Raw genomic sequence first — 21,681 nt, 5'->3', positions numbered from 1 at the left:
GCTTCACACATTGAGACCCTTGTGGGAGTGTCCCAAAAGCTCAGGAAGCACCCCCAAACCAGGCCCAGGCTGGGAAAATGAGCAAGCAGAGAAATAAGAGGAAGACCATTGAGAAATATTTTACGCATGAGCCCAAAAAGGATCAAAATACTCAGTCTGAAGATGAGGAAGCACAAGCTCCTGCATCTAAAGACTCCAAGAAAAACAGAAATTGGGTTCAGGCTATGACAGAGCTCAAAAAAGACTTTGAAAATCAAATGAGGGAGTTGGAAGCAAAACTGGGAAAAGAAAGGAGAGAGATGCAGGAAAAACATGAAAATGAAGTCAGCAGCTTAGTCAAGGAAATCTAAAAAAATGCTGAAGAAAATAGCATGCTAAAAACCAGCTTAGGTCAAATGGATAAAACAGTTCAAAAAGTTATGGAGGAGAAGAATGCCTTAAAAAGCAAAATTGGCCAGATGGAAAAAGAGATAAGAAAACTCTCTGAGGAGAACAAATCCTTCAGACTAAGAATAGAATTCAGGGAGATTGATGAATTTACCAGAAATCAAGAATCAATACTTCAAAACTAAAAAAATGAAAAATTAGAAGAACATGTGAAATATCTCAGTGAAAAAACAACTGATATGGAAAACAGACTTAGGAAAGATAATTTAAAATTGTTGGAATACCTGAAAGTCATGATCAGGAAAAGAGCCTTGACATCATTTTCCAAGAATTACTACAGGAAAATTGCCCTGATATTCTAGAAGCAGAGGGCAAAATAGAAATGGAGAGAATCCACCGATCCCCCTGAGAAAGAGATCCCAAAAAACCAAGCCCTAGGAATATTATAGCCAAGTTCCAGAACTCCCAAGTCAAAGAGAAAATATTACAAGCAGCCAGAAGGACACAGTTCAAATATCATGAAGCTGCAGTCAGGATCACACAGGACTTAGCAGCAACTACATTGGAAGCTCGTAGGGCTTGGTATACAGTATACCGGAAGGCAAAAGAGCTTAGAATGAAGCCAAGAATGAACTACCCAGCAAGGCTGAATGTCCTCTTCCAGGGACAAAGATGGACTTTCAATGAACCAGGGGAATTTCAAATGTTCCTTTTGGAATGGCCAGAGCTGAACAGAAGGTTTGATCTTCAGATACAGGACTCAGGTGAAGCACGGAGATTGGAGGAGAGGGGGGAAATATGAGGGACTTAATGAGGATGAACTGCATGTACTCCTGCATAGAAAAATGACACTGATAATACTCATATGAACCTTCTCAGTTAATAGAGCAGGTAGAGGGAGCTTTTATAGTTGAAGCACAGGAGAAAGCTGAATTTGAAGATAAAATATGGTATAAAAATGGAGTCAATAGAACAAAAGGGAAATGTAATGGGAGAAAGAAAAAGGAGAGGGAGAATAGGCCAAGATATTTCATATAATAAGATTTTTTTTTATTACAACGAGCTATTGCAATGATATGGAAGGGGGGAGGCAAGGGGGAATGAGGGAACCTTTGCTCTCATCAGAGGTGGCTAGGAGAGGAAACAGCATATGTACTCAATGGGGTATAGACATGTGGAGTAAGAAGGAGCGGGGAGCAGGGGGAAGGGGTGGGTATGTGAATAAAGGAGGAAAGGATGGACCATGGGGGGAAGAGTGGTCAGATATAACACATTTTCTTTTTTACTTCTTGCAAGGGGCTGGGATTGGAAGGCCTGTCTAGGACCATAGGGCCAGGTGGATTCTGGGCCTAAGGGGTGGTATGGGGGCTCAGGGCTTCTTGGCCCCAGGACCAGGGATCTGTCTTCTGCGCCACTCAGTGACCCTACAGCAGAGTCAGAGTGAAAGGAGAGAGAAAATATAGTACATGGTAGTGGAGAAATAAGAAAGAAGGGAGTTGCGATCAGCAATGGCAACGTTGGAAAAATATGGAAGTAACTTTTGCTATGGACTTACCATAAAGAATGCGATCCACCCATGACAGAGTTGTTGGTGTTGGAACAAAGACTGAAGCACATTTTTTATTATTATTATTATTATTATTTGGGGGAGGGTGCAGGGCAAATGGGGCTGGGTGGCCTGCCTGGGGCCACATAGCAGGGTGATCTTTGGGTGTCTGGGGCCAGATTTGGACACGGGTGCTCCTGACTCAAGGGCCAATGCTCTGTCTGCCACCCAGCCATCCCTACTATTATTACTATTTTATTTTATTTTGGGTCTTTTTTTTTTTTCTTCTTTTAGGTTTTTGCAGGGCAGTGGGGATCGGGTGGCTTGCATGTCACTCGGCTGGGTGATTGTTGGGTCTACGGGGCTGGATGTGGGCTCGGATGCTCGTGGCTCCAGGGCTGGTGCTCTGTCCATTGCGCCACCGGGCCATACCTACAATTATTACTATTACTCTTTTTTTATATTAATTTTTTTCTCTCCCCTTTATTGCCCAAGAAAGTCTATATTCATGGGGGGAGGGGTATTTTGTTTACTCTTAAACAAGAATATTTTATTAATGTAAAAAAAAACATTTGTACAAAATGAGAATAAAAAAATAAAATTTAAAAAAGAAAAAAAAAGAATAGCTTTTAGTTAACTAGAAGAGAAGGTAGTTAAAGATGGAAAGGAGGAGATGGTTTTGATACCCTACCAACTGATTTATCCCTCAGCCCAGTTGATGCAATCTGAGAAACGGGAAGAAAACAAAAAATGACAAGTTACTAATGTCCTAATATGGGGGTATAACATTATTTGGTAAACTATTAGACTATTTTATTCAATAACTTTGCTTTGAACTAATTGTGCCTATTGGTTAACTATTAAAAGTAAGCACAATATTAGAGGTTTGTGAGCACATAGACCCAGAGACCCTAAACTGGAACAGGTACCCTCCCCTTCCCTCCCAGAAAGTCAACCTGGAAGTGAAAATTGGAAGAGGTTCCCAGATGGGGCATAACAATAACAATAAGAAAAAAATATCTGAACCTGTTTGAAGAAAGACCTAATTACCTACCTAGAATAATCATCAAGATCAGAGCAGTCTTCTCATAGAAGATAAAGGACAACTGAAATCAAACTTATATAAACCTAAATTTTCTACTTTGCAAAATGAGAATTCTATTTCATGTTAAGAGATGGGCATCTGAAAAGCAATTAGCCTTAAAAAGTGTGCTAAGAGCCTTCAAGGAAATCTCCAATAATGTAATAGACATGCCACTCACCCCCAATAAAGATAAGTAATCAAAATAATTCATATTTCCCAAATAAAGTTAACCGTTTTCTAACAATGTGAGATCCCTCAGGATATTGCTTAAGTCCTGTCTATCTTCTTCCAGAGACAAAAAGTCTAAACATACTAACTCCCAAGTCTTGTTATACTTTATGTTTTCCAGATTAGCTGTTCAAGATGGCAGAACATTCCTTTAAACAAATTAAGCATGGGCTGTACCATTCTTATTATCCTGCTCTCCTGAGCCCACAGAACCTATTCAATAGCAGCTCCAAAGTCTTCTCTTGACACATGTAACTAAAATCATAGGTCTTTGGTACAGTCAATTTCCTTTTAACCTCAGGGGATCATTAATAATATGATACTGTACCCTACTGCATACTACCAACTTTTGCTATTAGCTCAACAGCAGTATTTGGAAGAAGCATTTGAACTTCCCAAGGTCACTTCCTTTTTTCTTGGCTTTTATCACAATACATAGACATTTGTCCTCAACTTATATTTTCTACCAACCATTGAAAAACAATCAAGACTTGGTTCTACAACTTCATACTCTTTAAAGTTGCCAGTGACATCTTATGTTGAGTATTCTTGCCCATTACCTTCACTCCTCCATTGGAATCATCAAAATTGCAAATGTACAGCAACTAAGTTGACAGGACATCAATATCTCGATTGACTTTTCTCTCTAGTAATGCACAATAAATTCATAACTAACAAGTGCAACTATTTATGGCTGGCAGGAACTTGCCACTTGTCAGAGTATAAGTCTTTGGTTATTTTTGATCCATACTTGGAACTAAGTGCCATACCAAAGGTTTCAAACTTACTGGTGTGAACTTGTGAATAAAATACCAGGACTCATAGTCAATGATTCCTCTACTAACAAATTCTATGAGTGACTTTTGATAGCCATCCTCCTTCTGGAATGAAACTGTTCATAAGCATGTTATAACACAAAAGATTGCTTAAATTTATCAAAGCCTCTTTGTAAAGCAGAAGGTACAGATCATTCCCCTTCTTACCTTTCTGCTTATGGTTCTTCTTATCTACAGTTATGGATGAGATAACTGAGAGGATTTGCTATGACAGCATAGCTCTCAAATTTCAGATCACAGCCATGAAATCCTAGGAAAAACTTTCACTTCCTGATGACTGACAAAGATATATGATATGGTCAAGGGACAAGGAAGCACTTTTATTTTCTCAGGGTCAGTACTCACTTCCTGATAATAAACTAAGTGACAAGATTCTACAGCACTGGTACTTGTCCCTGATAGAATTAAAGCAGTGGCTTTTCATTAATCCAATCATCTTCCTCATCAATTAGAACAAAAATACTAAAACAGAAAGTCAATGCAACCAACTGCCTTTTTTGAAAATCTACTGGGAACTGTGCAGAGACTGTAAAATATCACTGAATAGGTGAAAGCTATCTTTTCCTTATCATCTGGTACCATGGGGAACAAATAGTATACAAGTACAGGGATATAATACTGAAAAGACTGGCTGCCAGATAGACAGCCTAGAACACTCTGAACTCATAGGATGGCATACTGATCTACATCCTTCTCTTAATTGGAATCTAACACTCCACACACACACACAACCTAATCTTCCAAGTTTTCTACTACTACCTATAGTAAATACCTACAGTATTACAGATATATATATATATATATACATATATATATACATATATATATATATATACCACAAAATTTTGGGATGATACATATCTATGTATACATAGATATGTATAATTTGGGGATGGTAATAACTAACAATGATTCCTAAGGTTCATCTCTGAGGAGACAAAAATTTAAAATGATTTCTGAAAAGTTAAATAGCCAGGCATCTTCCAGCAGTCAGATCTCCACATGTTTCATTGGAGTCCCAGGGAAATGCAGTCTCAGCACATACCAGATATCATCTCTGGAACCCCAGCTCACTACCATGTTAACTCCTATGGTCTCAAACATCACCAACCACCACCCAGTCCATCTTCTCACTGAAGTACCACATACAAGGGTCCCCCATGGGCCCGAGGGCAACATCAAGTAAATAGCTAGGGCCACAGAAAGTTATTATAAGTTACAAACTCAAAAGAGAACAACAATGTCAAAATACCTATGAACAAAACCTCAAAGGAAAATGGGCTGTGGTAGCAAACCCAGAAAACTCATGGAAGAACTAAAAGTAGAAGGAAAATAGGGGAAAGTAATGAGAGTGATGTGAAAATTATGAAAAAAGAATAATAATTTGGAAAACTGCTTAAAAAAGAAGAATTGGCCAACTGAAAGGGGAAATTAAAAAAAATCCACTGAGGAAAACAACACCTTAAAGAGTTCAATTGGTCAAAAGGAAAACAAAGTATAAAAATTATCTGAGAAAAACAACCAGTGGTGGGATTCAGCCAGTTCGTACCAGCTCAGCAAAACCAATATCTAATTTTATGTTGAGTTCGGTAAGTCAGTAGTTAAAATGGTAAGTCGGTAGTTAAAATGGAACTTGTAATTAGGGTTCTTTCTAAGGTGGGTACCTGGGAAGCTGCCCAAACTGGAAATCACAAATTTAGATTCCTTACTCCTTTTTGAGTTCATATGTGCAACATGTTTTCTAAGTACCTGTAGTAATGTTCATTCTGTCCATTGGAGGAAAAAAATTGATGGAACTATACTTATATTTATTTAATCATTTCTTAAAACTCATCATACCTTTGATGAAACACTACATTTTTAATTCCCTCATTTTTGCTCTTTTAGTAAAAAACATATAAAGATCAAGTGTCAAACAATTAGGGGGTGACAAGTTATTATTTGTTTCCACTTTGTTATGCCCCAAATTCCCCTGGATATTATGAATGCACTTCCCTGAAAAGTGAAACCAATAGGAAGCTGGGACACAATGAACCAATAGAAATAAAGATTTCAAGGGTTATCTTATCACCCATTTCAGAAGCCATGGAAGTAGAAGAAAAAAAAGAGTTTAGAGTAGGTAGAATGAATTTTGGTTCTGTATATGTTCCAACATTGGATATGACTGCTTTCATTCCACAAGGATAAGTTTGCTTACTGTGAGTAATATAACATAATCTAGTTTCATGTACCTCTTTTATTGTTCTTATTTGAGTATTAAATGCATGCAATATTAAATTACCTTTCAGTATATCTTTATGTATATTTAAAATGGTACCTAGGGCAGAGAACCAGTTGTTAATTTACTTGAATCCCACCACTGAAAACAATACATTATAAGTTAAAATTGGTTAAGTGAAAGCCAATGACTCTATGAGCATCAAAAATCAAACAAATTCAAAAGGATGAAAAAATGGAAAAAACTGAAAAATACTTCATTGGAAAAACAGCTGACCTGGAAAATAGATCCAGGAGAGACAATAGAAGAATCATTGGACCACCAAAAATTATAACCAAAAGGAGAGCTGGACAGCATTTTTCAAAGAAATTATAAAGGAAAACTACCCCAATGTCTTGGAACTAGAGTGCAAAACAGGAATCTCTACATGTGCAGATGATACTTGTAATTCTTAAAAAATATCACCAATAGTACAACTAGAGAGGATATTCATAGAGGGTACAGGAATAAGAGGAATTTGAGAGAATGATATAAAAAAATTAAGAGATGTGAAAAAAGAGTACAATGGATACAGAAGGGAGATTAAGTAAAGTGGGGCGGTGGGGGATGGGAACTGACAAAAGGGAAGACAGCTCACAGGAGGTGGTAGGCAGAAAGAAGCAAAACACTGGTAAGAAGGGAAAGTAAAAATAGAAGAACTGGTTCAGAGGAAAATACTCAAGTTGTAATCATAACTGTGAATGTGAATGGGATGAATTCTTCCACAAAACAGAAGCAGATAGCAGAATGGATAAAAAATCAGAATCCTATATGTTGTTTATAAGAAACATATGTGAAGCAGAGATCATGCCTCAGCTGAAATACAAAAAAGAAGACAGCAATTCTGATCTCAGAAAAAGTAAAAGCAAAAACAGACCTAATTAAAAGAGATAAGGAAGGAAGCTAAGACACATCTAGATTTTTAAAGAAGTTAAGTGACTGGGGCAGCTAGGTGGCACAGTGGATAGAGCACCAGCCTTGGAGTCAGGAGTACCTGGGTTCAAATCCAACCTCAGACACTTAATAATTACCTAGCCGTGTGGCCTTGAGCAAGCCACTTAACCCCATTGCCTTGAAAAATCTAAAAAAAAAAGTTAAGTGACTTAAAATAGATTTTAATTATATATTAATTGTTTGGACAAACAAAATCAATGCAACAAGACTAAAATAGGGGACAGAGCTAAGATGGCGACAAGGAGGGATCAAGTCTTAGGTACTCTCTGATAAAACATGAAACTAAGGACTCGAACTAAACTTTCCAGAGACAGAACCCAAAGAGGGACCCAGTGAGGCAGTTCTCCTACTCAAGGTAACCTGGAAAAGAGCAGAAAGGCTCTGCTCCCCGGGGTCGGAGGGGCAGCCCGCCAGAGGGGTGGCCTGCCAGAGCGAAAGAACTTCAGCCTCCCGGAGGCAGCCCCAGGACACTGGGAGCCCTGGCTCACAGCAGCGGGGGAGTCTCCTGAGCTGCACTCCGGGGAGCACCAAGCACAAAGTGGGGGAACAACGGGGGACCTCAGCCAGAGTGAGCACGTGGAGCCCAGCCCTCAGGGCACACAGCAAGCAGCTTGGTCTTTCAGCAGCCCAGACCTGGAAACAGAAGCAGGCAGAGCTGGTAAGCAGGAGCCCCCAGGGCATGAGCCCATTGAGCTGAGGGAGGGGAGTGAAGAGAGACTGCAGAGCTCTGTCCTCTGCCCCTGGAACAGGACTCTGCGGCTCTGACCACATTCAGATCCTGATCACAGTCTAGGCCCCCCCATAGAACAACAGGCCCCCCCCCACTTCGGTCCGGTGGCAGAGGGGGGCGTTTATGGTCATTCACAGACCAGGAGAGAGGACAGAGCCTCACACACTGAGACCCTTGTGGGAGTGTCCCAAAAGCTCAGGAAGCACCCCCCAAACCAGGCCCAGGCTGGGAAAATGAGCAAGCAGAGAAATAAGAGGAAGACTATTGAGAAATATTTTGCAAATGAGCCCAAGAAGGATCAAAATACTCAGTCTGAAGATGAGGAAGCACAAGCTCCTGCATCTAAAGACTCCAAGAAAAACAGAAATTGGGCTCAGGCTATCACAGAGCTCAAAAAAGACTTTGAAAATCAAATGAGGGAGTTGGAAGAAAAACTGGGAAAAGAAAGGAGAGAGATGCAGGAAAAACATGAAAATGAAGTCAGCAGCTTAGTCAAGGAAATCCAAAAGAATGCTGAAGAAAATAGCATGCTAAAAAACAGCTTTAGGTCAAATGGATAAAACAGTTCAAAAAGTTATGGAGGAGAAGAATGCCTTAAAAAGCAAAATTGGCCAGATGGAAAAAGAGATAAGAAAACTCTCTGAGGAGAACAAATCCTTCAGACAAAAAATAGAATTCAGGGAGATTGATGAATTTACCAGAAATCAGGAATCAATACTTCAAAACTAAAAAAATGAAAAATTAGAAGAAAATGTGAAATATCTCATTGAATAAACAACTGATATGGAAAACAGACTTAGGAAAGATAATTTAAAATTGTTGGAATACCTGAAAGTCATGATCAGGAAAAGAGCCTTGACATCATTTTCCAAGAATTACTACAGGAAAATTGCCCTGATATTCTAGAAGCAGAGGACAAAATAGAAATGCAGAGAATCCACCAATCCCCCTGAGAAAAAGATCCCAAAAAACCAAGCCCTAGGAATATTATAGCCAAGTTCCAGAACTCCCAAGTCAAAGAGAAAATATTACAAGCAGCCAGAAGGACACAGTTCAAATATCATGGAGCTGCAGTCAGGATCACACAGGACTTAGCAGCAACTACATTGGAAGTTCATAGGGCTTGGAATATAATATACCGGAAGGCAAAAAAAGCTTAGAATGAAGCCAAGAATGAACTACCCAGCAAGGCTGAATGTCCTCTTCCAGGGGAAAAAGATGGACTTTCAATGAACCAGGGTAATTTCAAATGTTCCTTTTGGAATGGCCAGAGCTGAACAGAAGGTTTGATCTTCAGATACAGGACTCAGGTGAAGCACGGAGATTGGAGGAGAGGGGGGAAATATGAGGGACTTAATGAGGATGAACTGCATGTATAGAAAAATGATACTGATAATATTCATATGAACCTTCTCAGTTAATAGAGCAGGTAGAGGGAGCTTTTATAGTTGAAGCACAGGAGAAAGCTGAATTCGAAGATAAAATATGGTGTAAAAATGGAGTCAATAGAAAAAAAGGGAAATGTAATGGGAGAAAGAAAAAGGAGAGGGGGAATAGTCCAAGATATTTCATATAATGAGATTTTTTTTTATTACAATGAGCTATTGCAATGATATGGAAGGGGGGAGGCAAGGGGGAATGAGGGAACCTTTGCTCTCATCAGAGATGGCTAGGAGAGGAAACAGCAAATATACTCAATGGGGTATAGACATCTGGAATAAGAAGGAGGGGGGGAGCAGGGGGAAGGGGTGGGGATGTGAATAAAGGAGGAGAGGATGGACCATGGTTGGGAGAGTGGTCAGATATAACACATTTTCTTTTTTACTTCTTGCAAGGGGCTGGGATTGGAAGGCCTGCCCAGGACCATAGGACCAGGTGGATTCTGGGCCTAAGGGGTGGTATGGGGGCTCAGGGCCTCTTGGCCCCAGGACCAGGGATCTGTCTTCTGCGCCACTCAGCAACCCTACAGCAGAGTCAGAGTGAAAGGAGAGAAAAATATAGTACATGGTAGTGGAGAAATAAGAAAGGAGGGAGTTGCGATCAGCAATGGCAACGTTGGAAAAATATGGAAGTAACTTTTGTGATGGACTTATCATAAAGCATGTGATCCACCCGTGACAGAGTTGTTGGTGTTGGAACAAAGACTGAAGCACATTTTCTGTTATTATTATTTGGGGGAGGGTGCAGGGCAAGTGGGGCTGGGTGGCCTGCCTGGGGCCACATAGCAGGGTGATCTTTGGGTGTCTGGGGCCAGATTTGGACCCGGGTGCCCCTGGCTCAAAGGCCAATGCTCTGTCTGCCACCCAGCCACCCCTACTATAATTACTATTTTATTTTATTTTGGCTCGTTTTTTTTTTTTCTTCTTTTTGGTTTTTGCAGGGCAGTGGGGATCGGGTGGCTTGCATGTCACATGGCTGGGTGATTGTTGGCTTTACGAGGCTGGATATGGACTCGGGTGCTTGTGGCTCCAGGGCTGGTGCTTTGTCTGTTGTGCCACCTGGCCACACCTACAATTATTACTACTATTTTTTTTAATTTTAATTTTTTTCTCTCCCCTTTACTTTTTTTCGCCCAAGCAAGTCTATCTATATTCATGGGGGGAGGGGTATTTTGTTTACTTGAAAACAAGAATATTTTATTAATGTAAAAAAACATTTGTACAAAATGAGAATAAAAAATAAATTAAAAAAACAAGACTAAAATAAGGCAGAAACCTGGGAAACAATCTTTACAGCACATATCTCTGATAAAGATTTAATTTATCAAATATATAGAGAAATGAGTCAAATTTATTAGAATACAAGTCATTCTCCATTTGATAAATGGTCCAAGGATATGAATAGGTAGTTTTCAGATGAATCAAAGCTTTTTAGAGGAATGTAAAGAAATCACTTTTGATTACAAAAATGCAAATTAAAGCAAGTCTGAAATATCACCTCACATCTATCAGATTGGCTAAAATGACAAAAAAGGAAAATGATAAATTTTGGAGGGAATAAGGGAAAATTGGGACACTAATATTGGTAGAGTTGTGAACTGATCCAACTATTCTGAAGAACAATTTGGATCTATATCCAAAGGGTTATCAAATTGTGCATACTGATGGACTCTGAATGCAGATCAAAACAATTTTTTCACATACTTTACTTACTCATGTTTTTTTTCTTTTGATCTGTTTCTTATTTATATGATAGCACATGTATAAATTATATCAGACTGCCTACTATTTTTAGAAGTGGGAGGAATGAACAGACAGAAGGAGAAAAAATTGGAATTCAATATCTTGTAAAAATGAATGCTGGGGCAGCTAGGTGGAGCAGTGGATAGAGCACTGGCCCTGGAGTCAGGAGTATCTGAGTTCAAATCCGGCCTCAGACACTTAATAATTACCTAGCTGTGTGGCCTTGGGCAAACCACTTAATCCCATTGCCTTGCAAAAACCTAAAAAAAAAAAAAAAAAAAAAAAGCAAATGCTAAAAATTTTCTTGATATGTAATTGGGAGAAAAAATGCTATCAAAGAGGCAAAAAAAAACCCAGTTGGTCTCCAAGATGGAGTATATAAGTTGCTTACTGGGCACTTTCTACATCCCACTCATATTCTGACACTCAACCAGCTTTCACACTGAGCCTCTTTCTCAGATTAATTCTTTAGAGAAGAATCTTCAGAGAATTTCCCAAGCTTAAATTTTCTTGATCCACATGAATTGAGGGTTCATTCACATTGTCCTTTAATTCCACATAAAATTCTGCACAAGAAAATCTGGATTATCAGGATGCTCAAGCATTTAGCCCCAGCTTATTCTGGGGACTCTCAACCGGTACTGGAGGTGATTCCAGTCCACACCAGGACCCCAGAGTTATCTGTCTTGTCCAGACACAACAGAACCATTGTGTTCACCTTTAATTGACACCCACAATTCCCTAAAGTTAGAAGGAGATTATAAATCTCTCAAATTATACCCTAAATCTAGGCTGATATTCTACCTACTACCAGGGAGTTTGGTGCAGACCAATAAAGGAGTTAGAAAAAATGAATTTGTATTTAGCTTTTCCAATTATTAGTTGTGTGATTATAGAAAAATTTCTTAACCTCTCTAAGTTTCTGTTTCCTTATTTTTAAAATGGAGACAATAATCCTACTTGCAATACCCCTCCATAGAGGTGTTCTGAGGAAAGCACTTAGGGGACTGCTGCAATATGAGAAGGTGCAACCATCATCATCATCATTATTATTATTGCTGTTATATATTATAAAACATTAATATAAATCCCTTACCACTCTACTTCTGAGCATAACTTGTAATGTGTAAGAATGTCCATGCGTTGCAGCAAGGTGTGATGGTGTGCATCCACGATCATCCTGAACAGAAAGGTCTGCTCCATTCATTATGAGAGCCTAAAAATATACAAAATAGAAACTGTGAAACTGAATCAGAGACAATTTTAGGATATCTGTGAGGGAGAACACCATCTGTATCTAAAGAAAGAATTGTGGAGTTTAAACAAAGGCCAAAGACTATTACCTTTAATTAAAAAAAAAAAAGGTATCTTATTATGTAATTTTGCTATCTCTTCTATTTTATTTTTTCCTTAAGGATAGAATTTCTCTCTCCACACATTCAATTTTGATCAATGTATAGCATGGAAACGATGTAAAGGCTATCAGCCTCCCTTCTGTGAGGGGTGGGGAAGCGAAGCAAGATTGGGGGGGGGGGGGGGAAATGTAAAATTCAAAAAAACAATTAAAAAAAGAAAAAAGAAAAAGAAATTTAGCATTACACTAGAAGCGACAGAACAAAAATGACTAAAAGGGAGCTAATACCCCAATAAGCAAATAAGAGAACAACTAGCTACAAGTCACAAGGCTCAGATGATCTACATCCTTGAGTCCTAAAAAGACAATAAATAAAAGATACTGACCATGTCAATAATATATGAAAGAGCAGATGTAACTGTTCTGATTTTCAAAGATAAAAAGAAGAAAATTTAAGCTCAAAAATTAGGAAAAATTTTCTAACAATTAGAACTGTCTAAAAGTGAAATTAGCAGATTAGAAGGATGGTGGGTTCCTTTTCCTCCAAAATCTTCAAAGCTGTACAATTAATTGTCAGATTTATTAAAGCAGGGATTCCTTTGAGAATGGGATGAACTGTTACCCAGGTCCCTTCCAACTTTCAGATTCTGTAATTCTCTAAATCCTGGTACAATAATAACTTGTTTTCTTAAACACAAAGTACAGAAACTATCTGACACAAAATATAGAACCTTAAGAGTTAGAAGGGCCCAAGAAGGTCATTTATTCAACCCATATGAGAGGAGAAATACTCTCTATGCAACATTATAGGTGATTCTCCAACTTTGCCTGAAGACCTCCAGTGACAGAGAACTCACTACCTTAAAAGACTCCTTAGGTTCTTAGACTCCCTAAAGAAACTTAAAAGCCAAAATAGAGGTTAATTGGCTAATTTAAAATTCTTGTTAGAATGCTCCTAGCTGAGAGGTTTCTAGGAAGATATTGGAGTAAGGTAAGAAAACATTTGGCTCTCCAAATTGTCTTGACAAAAAAGGAGAGAGCATTGCCTCAGAGGGAATGTGGAGCAGTGGAAATAAACAGAAATCAGGGTAAAGCAATTGTCCTCCTAAGAAAATCTGATAAAACCCAGGGAAGAGGTTCTGCCCAAGTGAAATCAGAGCACTGAGGGCAGCTGGGGTGGAGAAATAACCTAAGTCTTAGAAACTTTTATTTCACTGACAATGTGAAGATCTAATTAATGGTGAAGTAGGAGAACTTTCCACTGTCAAGGGATATGTAGACCAGACTCCTCCCAGCTATGTCTTTGGGGAGAACAAGCTAGCACACATTTGGTGAAAGCAATAGCAGAGGGGCAGGGACTCTGTTGGCTGTGGGTACTTGCAGGAGAGCAGAGTCCCTTATTTCAGTTTTAGGACAGAGAAGACAGCTGAGGTTTGCAATCACTGGAGGAATCACAGGAGAGAAAGATCATTTGCAGGACAGTATGGCTAGGGGCCCTAGAGTGAATAGCCCAGGGTTGGGGTTCATGAACAGACCTCAGGAAATAACAGTAAGAAGAACCTGAGTTTTGAGGCATCAATCCCTATACCACAGAACTAGAACTTGATTACATTAAAGGCTGCTAAATGCAACATTCAAAAATAAATAAATATGAGAGAGTGAATGAACAAAGGGGAAAGAATCCAAACATACACAGCTACTATGGGGATACAGAAAATCTGAGTTCATATTTAGAGGAAGATATTGGAACTAAAAAAAAATGTCACTTCTTTTTCAATGAGAAAGATCAAATGGTCCCAAGCACAAAAAGAGTTCTTGGAAGAACTTAAAAAGATTTTAACAATCAAATATGAAAGGCTGAGGGGAAAATTAGAAAATAAAAAGAGCAATACAAGAAAATAATGACATTAAAGTCAACCAACTAGAAACAGAGATCAAAAACTTAAGGAAGAAAATAATTTCTTGAAAACTAGAATTGGGGAAGGGGAAGCTAATGACATTCTGTGACACCAAGAAATAATAAAACAAAATCAAAAGAATGAAAAAATTGAAGAGAATGTGAAACTTCTCATCAGAAAAACAACTGATTGGAGAACAGATTGAGAAGAATTATACAAGAATAGTCAAACTATCTAGAAATTATGATTAAAAAAGTAATCTTGATGCAATATTACAAGAACCTATCAGGTAAATTGCCCTGAAGTTCTAGAACAAGAAGGCAAAGCAGGAAAAAATGCACTTATCACCACCTGCAAGAGATCCCAGGAGGAAAAGTTACAGAAATATCATAGCCAAGCTTTAAAATTCTCCAGGTTAAGGAGAAAATATCAGAACAAGAAAAAACAATGCAAATATCATGGAGTTACAGTAAGGATGACTCAAGAAAGTCTAGCAGTTACTATGGTGAAAGACCATAGATCTTGGAATATTAGATTCCATAGAGCAAAAGAGCTCTATGGGGTGTTGACCATGAATAATTCATCTAAAAAATTTTAAATATAATCCTAAATGAAAAAAAGATATTAAATGAACTCAAAAACTTTCATGGTTTTGTGACCAAAAACAGCAGAAATTAAGGGAAAATTCAGTATATAACATCCAGGAGAAATGTTGCTGTTTTTTTTTAGGTTTTTGCAAGGCAAATGGGGTTATTAAGTGGCTTGCCCAAGGCCACACAGCTAGGTAATTATTAAGTTTCTGAGACCGGATTTGAACCCAGGTCCTCCTGACTCCAAGGCCGATGCTTTATCCATTACGCCACCTAGCTGCCCCTATCCAGGAGAAATGTAAGGTAAACATTATAAAGGACTCTATATAAGGTCTTTTATTTGGGTAGTTTGAAGGAAAGGCTTGGTCTGAGCTGAGTATGAGAGTATGATAGGGTGAATCTAAAATAATAAAACTGTATGGGGCAGTTAGGTGGTGCCGTGAATAGAGCACCAGCCCCGGAGTCAGGAGGACCTGAGTTCGAATCCAACCTCAGACACTTAATAATTACCTAACTGTGTGGTCTTGGGCAAGACGCTTAACTCCATTGCCTTGCAAAAAAAAAAATTCATAAAAAAATAAAACTGTAGGAAGAGATAAAATGGAGTACTTATCTCATACAAATGGGGTATAAAAGAAAAAACTGATACAGAAGAAACTAGTAGGGGGGGAAGGCAGTAACAAAACTTGGAAATGGGTTTTATATATATGTATATATATCAGGAAAGATATAAAAGTCTTCTAAATTCAAAAAGGAATGAGGGCAAAAGGAGAGGATAAGAAAGGAACTCTGAAGGGCTGGATAGGTTAAGGAATAGGAGGAGGGCAAGGTAGAAAGTAGAAGTATAGCAAAGAGGTGAAGAGAATTAGGTAAACAGATGAGAAGGATTGTGAGGAAAAATAGGAAGGAAGAAAATACACAAGTAGTTATAATTCATGGGATCAATTTACTCATAAAACAAAAGGACAGCAGATTTGAATTCAATAATATGTTACTTTCAGGAAACATGATAAAAATAAGAAATACATACAAAGATTTTTTTTAAAAGGGTAGGAGTAGAATTTATTACATAAAAAAGCAGGTATGATAATCATTATCTCAAAGTTAGTGCTTAAGCAGATTAAATCAAAAGAGAAAAATAGGGGAAACTATATGTCAGCAATATTACTTAATATTGTTTTAGATAATTTAAAATAACTAAATGGTATAAAATACTTGAGTATATACTTACAAAAAAAGACATAGGAACTAGATAACTGAAGTAATGTTTATGGTTCATGAGTAGGTGAAGTCAATAGAATAACAGAATTATATTTTTGCCTAACAAATCTATTCATTCAATATCATCCCAATTAAATTACTAAAACAAAATCAAAACAATGAAAAAATTGAAGAGAATGTGAAACTTCTCATAAGAAAAACAACTGATTGGAGAACAGACTGAGGAGAATTATACAAGAATAGTCAAGCCATCTGGAAATTATGATTAAAAAAAGTAATCTTGATGCAATATTACAAGAACCTATCAGGTAAATTGCCCTGAAGTTCTAGAACAAGAAGGCAAAGCAGAAAAAATGCACTTATCACCACCTGCAAGAGATCTCAGGAGGAAAAGTTACAGAAATATCATAGCCAAGCTTTAAAATTCTCCAGGTTAAGGAGAAAATATCAGAACAAGAAAAAACAATGCAAATATCATGGAGTTACAGTAAGGATGACTCAACATCTAGAGTAAAAAGGAGAGAAAGGGCAAGGGGGGGGGGAATGTGGGTGATAGAAGAGAGGGTAGATCACAGGAGAGAATAGTCAGATATAACACATTTCCTTTTTGTACTTCTTGCAAGAGGCTAGGATTGGGTGGCCTGCCCAGGACCATGGGGCCAGGTGGTTGCTGGGCCTCAGGGGTGGTATGTGGGCTCGGGGCCTCTTGGCCCCAGGGCCAGTGATCAGCCCACTGTGCCATTCTGCTCCCCTATAGCACATTTTAAAAGAGGGACAGAGTGAAAGGTGAGAGAAAATATAATATATGGTAGTGGGGAGGAATGGATGGAGGGAATTACAATCAGCAACAGAAACAGTGGGAAAATATGCAAGTAATTTTTATGATGGATTTATCATAAAGAATGTGCTCCACCCGAGACAGAGTTGATGGTATCAGAACACAGACTGAAACATTTTTTTTCTTTCCTTTATTTCTCATGAGGGTCTATATAAACATTATGTTTATTCTTAAACAAGAAATTTTAGAATGTATTAAAAAATCATTTGCATAAAAATATTCATAGCAACTCTGTTCATGGTGGCAAAGAATTAGAAATTAAGTAAGCGTCCTTCAATTGAGGAATGGCTTAACACAATGTGGTATATATTGTTCTATTAGAAGCCAGGAGGGGATGGGAATTCAGAGAAGCTTGGAAAGATTTGCATGGACTGATGCTGAGCAAGATGAGCAGAATCAGAGGAACACTGTGCACCCTAGCAGCAACATGGGGGTGATGACCAACCTTGATGGACTTGATCATTCCATTAGTTCAACAATCAGGCACAATATTTTTCTTCCTTAAGGATATGATTTCGCTTTCATCACATTCAACTTAGATCACCATGGAAACAACGTAAAGACTAACAGACTGCCTTCTGAGGGGAGTGGGGGGGAGGGAAGCAAGATTAGGGCAAATATTGTTAAAAAATTCAAAATAAATAAATATCCAAAAAAAAGGAAAAAAAGAAAAAATATATTATCTTGTCCACTACACTGCATAATGCTTTTGACATGGAAGATAAATATTAAATGTTAGATGAAGTAAAACATGGATCTTCAACAGATACAAATTCTTTAACCCAAAATAATGTTCTATTTAAAATAAGCAATTAGGGTGACTGAATAGAGAAGTATATAAAATAGTCTGGAGTCAGGAAGATCCAAGTTCAAATTCAACTTCAGATACCAGTTGTGTGATATTAGGCAAGTTATTTAACTGTGTTTGTCTCAAGTTTTCTTCATTTGTAAAATGAGCTGATGAAATCACTTTAATACCATTGTCAAGAAAACCTCACAGTCGGACCCAAATGAATCAACTGTACAATTGTAATTAGCAAGTGATGCTGTGGAGCAAAGTTGGGCTGGGTTCTCCCTGTACTCCCTCCTCTCACAAGATTTTTTAAAAGTAACTAATCATTGCTCCCAGACCATACCTTTTGTCCTGTCTATTAGACAAAACTGTGGGCTATATCTTCCCTTTGGTCCATCCTACTTCTTCTGTTGAAGGCTGAGAATTTGCCTAGGAAATCTGAGGTCTGAGCAGCCCACATAGTCCCAGTGGACTTTTCTCTAGGGTCTTAAAAAGTTTATAAATAGAGGCTATTAAGATACATCATCATAAAAATCACCAAATTCTCTCACTTGAACTCAGAAGTTCTCAGATCAGAAAAGAATTCTCACCAACAGAACTGGTCTCTAATACCCACTAGCTAATCACAGATCTCCATTTCCCCTCTTTATCCAGCACAGTACAGACAGATATGCAATACCAATATTCTTGATCAGTCACGAAATACAAGAACCTGCCAGACTAAGCCCTAGAAACAGCTGAAAGTCAGTGGCTAAGCCACATCTGGGAGTAAACTTTCCAAGATAATGCAGAAGCTACATAAAGTCTGAGCTTACTCTCTTCAGGTTCAACAAATATAGAGTCAGTAACAAGAATCTCAACATAATGAAACCAAGAACCACCACCTTTAGGATAAAATAATGAGAATAACAAAAACATTTCAATAAGATTCCACTTATGTGAATAGGTTAATCTTTAATTTTTTTTAATTTTTAAAATAATTTTTAAAAATTCATTTAACAAGAATTTCTCTTTACCTGCAAACAAGCATCTTGACCCCTGATTGCAGCAATGTGAGCAGCGGTCCAACCTCCTGGGGTTACACTTTTGAGGTCAGCCCCATGCCACAGCAACCAATGAAGACACTAAAGGGAATGAGAAGGTTAAAATACAATTACATCACACAGATTATTCCAGTGGAACTCAGAAAGAACATTTCAAAGATTCATCATTTGGTAGTTTTATGGGTACATATTCTCATGACCTGATTCACTAAATCTTTCATGCTGCCCCCAAACCCTACTTTTTTTTCCATGTTATTTCAAAACTTCATCTATATGGGCACTTTTCTAGAACAAAGATTGCCATCCTAACCCCAAGCAAACAGTCTTTATGAGCTTCATGACCAAAAAAGACTCCTCTTATAAGTAATAAATCTTTCTGAGTTTAGCAAAGATGACAGAAGACAAACAGTTAGCTTATCAAGTCTTACTGGAGAGTTTCCAACTTATAGAGCCTCCCAGAGAATGCATTCCACTGATACAACTTTCCAGAATCCAGGTTGTCGTCCATACCCCAATGAGCAAATGAAGTTTTAAGAGAGACTATACAAGATTATTTTAAAAAACACCAAATGAATCACTTGTGAATTTTTTTACTTAGTTTCATATAAAATGAGGCTAAATGGTTGTTCTAAATCAGTACTGTCAAACTCAAATACTTGGGAGTCAGGAGTACCTGAGTTCAGAACCTGCCTCAGACACTTAATAATTACCTAGCCATGTGGCCTTGGGCAAGCCACTTAACCCCATTGCCTTGCAAAAATCTAAAAAAAAAAAAAAAAAAAAAAAAAAGTATTGCTGGAACAGAAGAAAAATATATACAAAATAACAATTGTGAAATACTCAAGAATTCTGATCAACACCAACATAAGGATTTCATGATAAATTATGCTACTCATTTCCAGACAGAGATGGCTGACTCCAGGCATAAACTGAGATGTAAGAATTTGGCTAGACTACATATTTGCTAGGTCTTACCTTATATTTCCCAGAATGTGATAGCTTCCCCTGAGGATCAGGGTGTGAGCCAGCTTTCACCATCTGAAAGTGAGGGGGTGCAAGAGAAGATCAACTAGAAACCCAATGAGTCACTCACTGGAGCAATGGTCCCTAAGAGTATGGTAGAATGAAGCCAATATAGAAACTCTTTCTGTAACAGAGTGAAGAGTTCTCTGAGACTTACTGTAACAAAGGCATCTAAATCAATTAAAGGATCCAGAACAGAATTTCCCTTTGTCCCTTTTTAGGAGACTAAGATTGGGAGTTACTGTACCTGACTTTACAAACATGAATTCCTATTGCTGTTGATTCCCCTTGGGAATCTGCCAGGCAGGGAATAAAGTTCCTACAGGGAATGGTGTGATAGATTTGATCTGTGCAACACTTCATCACCATCAAGACCTGCACACTCTAGAATCAGCCTGATTCAGGAGTAATTAGATCCAGCCTTTTGGGTGGACCCATACCTGAATGGCATTATGTTTTAGTCTTCCTTAACTCAAACACTCACAGACATGGATAGATTAACTGGTAAAATTGAGTGAAAGATTAGGATAGCAGTTGCTATAAGGGAAAATACCGATGCAAATGCAAATAGGTGGAGGGTGGCCCTATATCTGCTTCCCTCCTAGGGAATGACAACTTCTACTATAAGGAGTTTTGAATGTGGTTTCTGAAAAGGGGGATTGAAAAAGCAATGGATCGCAGCCTATGAAGATATTGGCCGAGTCAGTAAAGGCTGTGATTTATTATTTATCATCTATAATAGTGTTTAGAAAGTTGTTTGAATCCAATTTTATATGATTAGAGATTGTTTGAACCTAAATTGTTGCCTGGACCTGAATAATTCTCCGGGAATGCTGAAGATAGCTACAAGGAATTTGGGGCTTAGATTCACCCAAAACATTCTTGCTATGGATTTCCATACCCAGTCTTGTTTTGGGTCCACAAAACCTGTATTTTGGCTTTGCCCAAATTTTACATTTACTTCTATCCATTTCAATCTCCCTTGCTTTCAACCTTCTCTCTTGGCAAAATTGTTTAACTGTGAATGTGGGATTTATGTATGAGTAACCTTGTCTAAATTCTATGAAAATGTTTATCTTCCACAGCCTAGATAATAGGGAGTGACATCTCCTTTACAGCTTGTTCTCTTCTACCAAATGACTTAATAAATTTCTTTCGAAATTTCTTTCATTTTTTGGAGTTTTTTCCCCCTGAACAATAGGATCCTTACTTAGGTCACACATTCATGCTTGAGATATTCCCTACAGTTCCCTCTCACTTGGTAATTCTGAGCCTTCCACATTTTTGTAGCCTAACTTAAAGGACTCTGGGGAAGATTTCATCTAGATCAATGCCAAGTCCAAGGTTCCCCTGAGGATTAGATCATTTTAGCTACTATAGAATCTCAAGTCATAAGCCTGAGCTCTGTGGGAAGGGAAAGGGAAACCCCAAGGATACAAGGGCTGTTGAATATAATTAGCAAGGTTACTCTAAATAAAATTTCAGGGGACTGCAAATGGATGCAAAGAGGTGCCCTGATTTTCAGAAGGAAATTCAGGGAGATCACCTTTACTCAAGTGGAAGTAAATGTAAAATATCATGTATACATCACAGTGGTGGGTTAATCCGAGAGTAAATTGTGAAAATGGATAGTCAAGCTCTTGGGGAGCAGCCTTAGGAATCCTGTCAGCAAACCTCCTGCAGATCATTGTGGGTGGGGTCCCTGATCCATATCATG

At 38.1% G+C, this 21,681-nt stretch overlaps 1 protein-coding gene across 1 annotated transcript in view; it reads right to left on the bottom strand.

Moving 5' to 3' along the window:
• The window catches only part of ANKRD42 (ankyrin repeat domain 42), an 82,163-nt gene extending 63,168 nt beyond the window's left edge, over positions 1–18,995 (bottom strand). The window contains exons 1-2 of the mRNA XM_074217009.1: positions 18,915–18,995; positions 12,301–12,420 (exon numbers count right to left, since the gene is read on the bottom strand). Of these exons, the coding sequence (XP_074073110.1) occupies positions 12,301–12,411 (111 nt within the window). The 5' untranslated portion in view covers positions 12,412–12,420; positions 18,915–18,995. The remainder of the gene's footprint in view (positions 1–12,300; positions 12,421–18,914) is intronic.
• Between the last annotated feature and the right edge of the window lie 2,686 nt (positions 18,996–21,681).

Source organism: Macrotis lagotis, chromosome 1 (assembly GCF_037893015.1).
Source record: "Macrotis lagotis isolate mMagLag1 chromosome 1, bilby.v1.9.chrom.fasta, whole genome shotgun sequence".
NCBI lineage: Eukaryota > Metazoa > Chordata > Mammalia > Peramelemorphia > Peramelidae > Macrotis > Macrotis lagotis.
Note: the sequence above shows the minus strand (reverse complement) of the source record. Positions and strands in the feature narration are given on the sequence as shown.